The sequence below is a fragment of the Charadrius vociferus genome, unplaced genomic scaffold (genome assembly GCF_000708025.1).
Source record: "Charadrius vociferus isolate BGI_N301 unplaced genomic scaffold, ASM70802v2 scaffold183, whole genome shotgun sequence".
In the NCBI taxonomy this organism is placed as follows: Eukaryota; Metazoa; Chordata; class Aves; order Charadriiformes; family Charadriidae; genus Charadrius; species Charadrius vociferus.
Genome location: NW_009648250.1, coordinates 3074532 through 3083448, shown reverse-complemented (window position 1 = coordinate 3083448; position 8917 = coordinate 3074532). Strand labels below are relative to the sequence as shown.

Genomic DNA, 8917 nt, shown 5'->3' with positions numbered 1-8917 from the left:
GGACGGGGCGGCCTGCGTGGGCTGTCCGCAGGAGCGGCATGGCACGCGTGGCCTGGCTTCGCCCGCGAAGGTGCTGCCCCCGATCTGGTTCTGGGATAGCAACCTGCCTAAAAGCTGTATATAAATATTAAAAAAAAAAAAAAAACAACAAAACCCAACAAAAAAACCAAACACTAAAGATCGTGTTCTCGCTTTTTTTCCCCAACTCTTAAAAGTTAGGATTTATTTTTTTTTATCCTTATCTTTGCTAGTTTATGTTATTTCGTATCGAACGTAAGTGGTGTTTGGGGGGAAGGAAAACCCAGTCATTCATTTTAATATTTTACTGCTCTGGAGTATGTGTTTCACTACCTCTTACAGTAAACCCCCTTGCTATATCTGCGCACGCCTTTGCACTGTGTCCTTTTGCGTTTGTTCATCCTAGGCTTATTTACGTAATAAAAGTATATGCGTAAAGATTGTGTAAATATTGAAGCCAAGCTTATGGTAGGTCCTGTTTTCTCAACAAATAGATACTAAGTAGATGCAAAGTTTGTTGTTCGGAGTGGAGTTTCTGATACTGGACTGCCTCTTCATATCCTAGTTATCTGACCTGGGGGGGCCGAGGGGAATTTGGAATCATCCGGGGGGGTGGGCGAAAATAGTCTGCTTAAAAATTTTAGCTGGGTGCTTGGTCTTCTGGCAGGTGAAATGAGCTGGAAGTGTGCTCCCATGCCAACCAAGGGAGATGCGCTGTAAGCCTGGGAACATGATTGTGGCTGTTTTCAAACAGGCTAATGCTGTTGTGGTGAATCTAAGCTGCAGATCCAAAAGTCGGGGTAATCTTAACCTTAGTCCTGTGTGGGTTTTACTATCATGGCCTCAGCTAGTTAATTTGGATACTCTGCTGCTGTCACTTTTGTGTCTGCAGGGTAGGCATAATCCTTCTTTTGGTATGCAGTGGGTTATATCTTCTGGACAAATGGCAAAGGTGTTGAAACAGTCTTTTGTTGTGGGAGGAGAGTACGTTTTTCCACATGATGCCAAGGGAGACTTTTCCCGTGGGCAGATTAGCAAGTCAACTGCATTCTCTGTATGTGAGTCAGGCAGGGTGAAACTCGGCTTGGAAAAGAACTCAATTGTTATGGAAAACTGCAAGCACAGAAAGAGTAAGAAAAGGGTGTAGAAAATGCACATACCTAACAAAGGTTTGGTTGCTCTCTGAGGGAGTGTTAACTGCAAAGAGAAACAGGACACTAAACTGTCTCCCTATGTGGGTGCCAGTAGGGCTAACAAAAGCTGCGGTATCTGCAGTCAGGACTTTTGAGGCTGGGACTACTAAAAGTCAGCATAAAAGCAAGACTTGGTCTCTGAAATCACTCATTTAGCTTGACTATGTCTTCAAAAATAAAATAAAACAAGCCTTTTATCTCTATTCTGTCACTCTTGTAATATTAAGTCCTGTCTGTGGATCATGTGTCAGTCGATCCACTTTACACTTTATTATAGCTCTTACTCTTTCGTGTCACACTAACGCTTAAGGGCTTTTTGGTGAGCTTTTTTTTTTTTCCTCAACCCAACCTATGAACATCAATTGCAAAGCATTGCTTTCTGTCTGATCACAGAACGCTAATAAGAACAAGGTGGTGGTATTTGCTCTACCAGTTTTCTACAATAATTTAAGTCTTTGCAATGGAATGCAAATAGTATGAGTGCAATTCGATAATATCAGCCACTTACTGATGGACAGCTGCTTAACAGAGCACTTCACACTGGGCTTTATTACAGCAGTATTCTGAGAAACTGCTGTCAGCTTACAATAAAGGGTCTGCTTCCAAGCATGTCTGGGACCTCTCTCAGTAAAGCTATAAGCCTGCTTAGCTAATTATCATTTACATTGTCTAATGTCTACATAAGCTATGTTCTTCCGTTTGGTTTTATGGCTTCTAATATTCACAGCTCGGCTTAGGGACTTGGGACTTCTGTGTTATACGAGTAAACTTTGCAATCTTTTAACGGTATTGCTGACGTAATCACGTGCCTTGAAGATCTCAGCAGGATTTGTATAAATCTGCCCTGTTGTAATTATACCACATAGAAGCCAAAATGACTGTTTGACATTTGAATACGTTTTCTTTAGGACTGTTGTTTTGTTGGTATAATTTAGGCATCAGTCTTCCTGCAGTTTACTGCAAAGATTTGTCCACATCATTGTACTCGCAAACAGTTTTCTTACACCCCAGTTTTCCAGAGAAGCACATCTGTGCCTGCAGATTGTCAAATCCTTCTTCAGTGGAGCTAGGGTAATTTAATTAAAAACGCTAAAGAACACCAATATATGCTGTATTTCTGTACACCTCTTTAGGAGATCACATCGTCTAGACAGGATGCTAATACTGTACATCTGACTCTTGCAATAATTACTTGAAAGGAACAGCTATCTAAAGTTGTGCTACTTTTGAGACTCCTATACTGGAAAACATGCATACTTATGTATTTGCGTATTTCTTGTGTGAGGATTCATTTCTTATACCTTTAAATGTAAGGTGTAAACATTTTTCATTCTGCAACTGCATGAAAACTATTTGTAGAATAAGAGGGGCTGTCCTTCACTATTCATGGACTGTTGTACGCAAACCTGCTTGCTCTGGAAGACTCTCCTTTATACTCCAGTTGGGATTTTCTGTGGCTAAAATAATCCGCAAATATTGATAGAAAATGAGATAAGGTTAAAAATACTTATCCGACAGACAGTCAAGTTCCATGTACATACAGGTTAGCTTGCTGGATGTCAGATTTTTTGGAACAGGGGGAGTTCATGGACAGTATCTGCTTGTGCAGTTTAACCTGTTAGCACAAAAGAACTGTGTTGAGTCCAGAGGGTGTCTTGGGAGGTTCTGGACTGAGCTATCTGAAGGCTGTCGTAAAGACAGAGCAGTCAGGAATGGCTGCCATGCAGTTTGTAAGTCCCTGTGGTGTTCAAACAAGCAGAGCAAAACTTGAAGTAGCTGTCTGGTGTATGAAGCAACCATAGCTGTCAGCTTTACCAGCTAGCACTTTGATTAGAAACTGCAGAGATTGTCTGACCGTCTTGGCCATAATTGGAAGGAGATCCCAGATAACTGGCCCTGTAGCATCTTCATGCACAAAGTTAGTCTGGTCAAGTTTCAATTCAGATAGTGTACCACACATTTTCTTTCCCTTTTTTTTTCCCTAGAGATCAATTGTGCATAGCTTTTGGCATTACTTTCTGACAGTTTCGGTTCTAGCTGGTCTGAGGACAGCATGCTCTTTTTTTACTGCATACCTGATTTTCAGGCCACCTAAAACTGAGGAAACTTCTACTGCAGCTTTGTTAGCCTGCTGCAGAGTTTTATGAGTCCTAGCACTTGAGTAATCTGGCACTGCCATGTGAAAGGATAATGGTGCCCTGGGGTACTTGAAGCAGTTTCTATTGTAACTGTTCAGATGGTAGGGGCACGTGACAGCCGTTTTAACAAGGTATTTTTAATATCACTGGTGATGCAGAAAAGCATTTTTGTTGGTGTTAAAATCCTTGAATAGGGATATAGATTGCCTTTGGATAATAAAACACAGGGAAGAAAAATACTTGTGTTTGAAAACAAGTCTTAATTTTTCTGTTGATGAGGCCCTCTTTAATTCTTCAGAGTAAATCATGATGTGTAGTTGATTTTTTAAAAGGTCAAAAAGTCTGTGCTTCAGTAGCAGCAACTTAATTATTTATTATTATTATTATTTTTTATTTTTTTTTTTTAGAGAGTAGGGGAACCAGCAGTTCAAAAGGAAGAAGTTTTGCTGGCCGGAAAGTTCCAAATACACGTAATGCCTCTGAAGAGTTATACAAAGTGGATGAATTTGTAGAAGAAGCCCTCAAAGGAAAGCTGACTACAGTTTTTCTTCCCATTGTCTATATCATTGTCTTTATCATTGGTTTGCCAAGCAATGCGATGGCCCTTTGGGTCTTTTTTTTCCGAACAAAGAAGAAACATCCGGCTGTGATTTATATGGTTAACTTGGCATTGGCAGACCTTCTCTTTGTTGTCTGGTTCCCACTGAAGATTGCATACCATGTAAATGGCAATAATTGGCTATTTGGTGAAGGTCTCTGCAAAGTACTTGTTGGATTTTTCTATGGAAATATGTATTGTTCCATTCTCTTTATGACATGTCTCAGTGTGCAACGGTATTGGGTTGTAGTGAACCCCATAGTGCATTCAAGAAAGAAATCTGAAATTGCCTTGGGCATCTCCCTTGCTATCTGGATAGTGATTTTGTTGGGCACCATTCCATTGTATCTTGTTAATCAGACAGCATACATTTCAAATCTTAACATTACTACCTGCCATGATGTGTTGCCTGAAGATGTTTTGCCTCATGTCATGTTCAGTTATTTCCTCTCACTTGCAATTGGACTCTTCTTAATCCCAGCTCTCCTCACTGCTGTCGCTTACATACTAATGATTAAGACTCTGCATGCTTCCATCTTAGATGTAAGCACTGGGAAGAAACGAAAAAGAGCAATCAAACTCATTATTGTTGTCCTGTCTATGTATCTCATCTGTTTTACACCTAGCAATGTGCTGCTTGTTGTGCACTATTTGCTTCTCAAAACCTACAACCAGAGCTATCTGTATATGTCGTACATAATTGCACTGTGTCTTTCTACTTTGAACAGTTGTATTGATCCATTCATCTATTACTATATTTCAAAAGACTTCAGAGACAACCTTAAAAATGCTCTTCTTTGCCGAAGTGTGCGAACTACACGGAGGATGCAAGTGTCTCTCTCATCGAGCAGGTACCCCAAGAAATCAAATTCTTATTCTTCAAACTCAAATGGGACCACTAAATCAACCTACTGAGTTTAATCCTACAAGAAAAGTGAACTTTTATTACTATTGCTGAAGGGATGTAAATGACGAACATTATTTTGTATAATGGAGTCTGAAGAAACATCTTTGCTTCTTAATTACATTGAAGCCTGGATTTCAGAACTGGCAGCTGCTTACCCTGTGTAGAAATTGTAAGCAGATAAATCTTCCCACTGGACTGGAAAAAAAATCATGACATTTCTGATGCTCCGCAAAAATGCTGCTGACTTGAAAGTGAGTCGTGGTTGAAGACATTTTTGTTCATCATCAAAGTTGTTAAAAAACAAAATGTCACTGGAATGTTATGTAGTGTTGCTAGTATATTTAATTAACAGAGAAATCTGTTTTGTTTGGCTTTAACTGTAATGTATTAAACAGTTGAACAGATTGTGTATGTAGGACCTTGCTTTGTGTACCTGCTTACACTGGACATTATTTGAAACTGTAGGGGGAAGGAAAGGAGAAACCATTTCACCATCTTGGTGTGGGTCCAGCAATGTGACTGCCTGTTATCTTTAGTATAATGTAGTTTAATACTGTTTTCCAAGTTTTTCACGTTGTAAATGCTAACATGGCAGAAGGCTGTAAGGTTATCCTATTGAGTTGACAAGCTGAACTTGCTATCAGCTAGCACTGAGATAAAATGTTAGTTATTATACACTGTTACTTAACGCTTGCCTGTACGTGATCTTAAATGGGGATATTTAACAAAGTTTTGATGAGTAGCTATTTGATTTTTATGTAATGTGCCTTGTATTTTTTAAGATATCTAAATAAGATTTTTTTTTAATAACACATTCGAGTTGTGTGCTTTCTTCTGTGCTTTTACATGCTTTTTAAAATGCTGAGTATTTCAACTTACTTGGTTTCAGGTAACAAAGATATTATTTCTAATAGTGAATTAGAAGTCTGACAACTGTAGCTGGAAAGTCTAAATGGGTTAAGTAAAATTTACCTAATGATGCATTTTGTTATAGCAAAACTCTTCCTTTATCTTACTAGCGGATAACTAAAACCAAACAGTTCAGAACTGGGGAGGAGTAATGAAATATAAACAAACATGTTAACAAGATAGCAAACTTCAGCCCCAGTGGATTTCCAAAATAACTTACCCTCTGGTCTCACCTAGAGTATTTGTCATCACTCAGGAATATGGAATTGCGTGTCCTTTTCATCTGAAAAGCTGATGGGTATATGTTTGGTCATAGAATTTAAATGCATTTTTTCAAATCCTGCAGTCTTGGTAAGTTTCACCAAGTTGTACATTGAACTTGCATCCAAGTGACCTATCTGAGACTTGGGCGTAGCCAGGTCCCTACAAACACTAGCAAATGGAAAAGCCCTCAGTCCAAAAAGTACCCTGAGACAGCTGATACATAGATAGGAATTATTTACCATTTCAAATATGGATAGTGAGGGAGGGGATAGACTGAACTGGAGCAAGAATTTGAGCAGTCTTGTACAGCTTAGAGGTCATAAGTGTTTATATGATAAATTACTTTTTTCTGTCTGCTAGTCTGTTCCTTCCCTTGTCTTGTTCTTTGGTTTCCACGTTCTCTCCCAACTTTAGTAACAAGTTTTTTTCCATATACATAATAAAGACTAAGAGGTGGATTTAATGCATTTGATCTCATCTCAAGGATTAATTAAGCTGTATCTCTCCTTTTATCTGCTGTGGTCTTGTGTACTAACTCTTAGCAGGTACTTAGCATGGAAGTAGGTTGTGTGCTCATATTTCAGAGGTCCAAGCTAAAATAGCAACTTATATTAACAACTGTCTCATTGAGGAGCAGAGAGCTTACAGCTCTATATAGATGACGTGGAACACAATGCTTCTTGGGCATAAACAGTTTGCTCTTCCTGTTTCCTGACAAAAATGCAGGGAAATAATCGCTTACTTATTACTTAACTGAAGATGCAATGCAGCATTGTTACTGGAAAATAACTATACATACGAGGTCATAGTTCACTGAAAGGATTTGCAAAGAAGGGGGTTGCACCATCTTCACAAACTGCTGTCTGAACTCTTCCCTTAGCCTGTGTGTGATAAAGAGAGTATAAACATGTACTCTGTCTTGCTGAACAGCCTAGTGCGCTTCCTGCTCTGTATATGGTGGTGAATAACGTGAAGGAAGGGCATCTGGTTTATATGATTGCAGCACTACCCGTGTTCTGCCAGGAGTCCAAGGGTTACAGGTTGTATGTTGTAAAGATGATGAATTGTCTGCATATGTCTATATAATACCACAGAGATACTGCTAGTGATTCACAAATCACTGTTAAATAGTTGAAAAAGAATATGCTTAATATAGCCAATCTTTTGGGGGACAAGAATTATTTCTCCTCGTCATTTAATCAGAAGTATCTCAAATAATGCTTGTATCTGTAGTCACACTCTCTGTTATTCCTCTCCAATCACTGATGGGATCAGAGTTGGGGACTATCAAGCAATCAGTCGGACCACTCCACTGCAGCTCATGCGAAGGGGAGTGCTGATCCCCTTGACCACTTCTCCCTTCTAGCCTTCTTCATCTGTGGAGTGACAAAGCAGGTCAGTCTTTCATCCTTACCTGCAGCAACAGCAGAGGTCTGCCGATGATGTTAGGAGTTAGATGTTACTGCAGTGTTGTTGAAAGCTTTTTGAGAAAAAGTTTTAATTGATAGAATGATTTATTTTAAAAGGAGGTTGTACTATGTGTCACAAACTTCAGACAATACTATTCAAGGAGCCCAGAGTCATCTAGGTGAAGTTTATTCCTTCAAACTATGCTCACTGAGAGCTGAAAAGATCTTTTTAATTCTAGTTTCTTTTTATGATAGACTACTAATGTCCTTTTTGCTTTTCCTTTGCTGTTTTAGTGATACCATCTGGGTTTGTGTCTTTAGCAGGGGTAGGGAGAGTCGTCTTCCTCTGCATCTAACTGTTGTGTGTTGGAGGGGAAGAAGAAACCTGGTACTGAGAATTAAATCAAGCATCCAATTGCTTTTATGATTGGTATCTTCTAGATACAGTAATGCTGCAAATGTGTCTTTCTGTGCTGCAGCCCAAGTGCAACTAATGTGCAGATAAAGAGGAGGAACCTTTATAAGAATTGTTTTGCTTTGTTCTTTTATTTGTCCGTAGAACAAGAACAAATTTTAGGACATTTTCCCATCTGTAGCCACATTGCAAATCCTCATCCTGAATTTAGTATGAATTATTTTGCTGCAGTTAACAGAGCAGGTAGACCAGGCTGGTTGTTCAATCAATTTCAATCAATTCCTTGAATTTGCGATTGTGTGCCTGTGCAGCCAGGTAGTGAGGGGGCAAGAACATGTAGCCGTCGAGTAATTTACATGCACAGTGTTGTCATATCACAGACAGCTCAAGCACGTGCTGCAGCTAAGAGAGGTAGACTAGTGTTTCCCCTAACCCAACTGCTTGATCACACTGTTCCCTCGTACTGTCACAAGCATGTGTGACCTTGGGGTGGATTGGATCAGTCCTGGGTTAAAGTTAAACCAGGAGGAGAGAGGAAAGTTTACTTTTGACTTGGAACAGCATTTCGCTGGTTTGCTGGATGAGCCCTCGATAGGGTCAGACAGTCTTTCACCACCAATACTGGCTTGCAGTGTGCAGCTACAAGGCAAGTTGAACCACGGGAACTGTGAAGCTTCTGCCTACCCTCCTAAGCAGCCGGGAGCAAGCCTCTACCTGTGACCATGGGAATGGCTCTGCTGGCTAAGACCAAGGGTGCATCCAGCTCAGCCATGGTCATCTGCTTTGGAGGTCAACAAGACAGCAAGGTGTTTCCCCATGCCTGGAAGTATTTAAGGGTCATGTAGATACAGTGCTCAGGGACATGGTTTAGTGGTGGGCTTGTCAGTGTTAGGTTAATGATTGGACTAGATGATCTTAAAGGTCTTTTCCAATCTAGGGGCTTTTGTGATTCTGTGAAGGGATGTGTCAAAAAAAAGGACTGCTGCGCAAGGTACCTGAACAACGTACCAAATGCGCGTAAGATGTAGCCAGGGAAGTTTGCTGCTTTGCACTGTGAGTGCTGTGC

General features: G+C 40.0%; 1 protein-coding gene across 1 annotated transcript in view; it reads left to right on the top strand.

Moving 5' to 3' along the window:
* The window catches only part of F2RL1 (coagulation factor II (thrombin) receptor-like 1), a 5745-nt gene extending 883 nt beyond the window's left edge, over positions 1-4862 (top strand). The window contains exon 2 of the mRNA XM_009884299.1: positions 3757-4862. Within this exon, the coding sequence (XP_009882601.1) occupies positions 3757-4862 (1106 nt within the window). The remainder of the gene's footprint in view (positions 1-3756) is intronic.
* The last annotated feature ends 4055 nt before the right edge of the window (positions 4863-8917 follow it).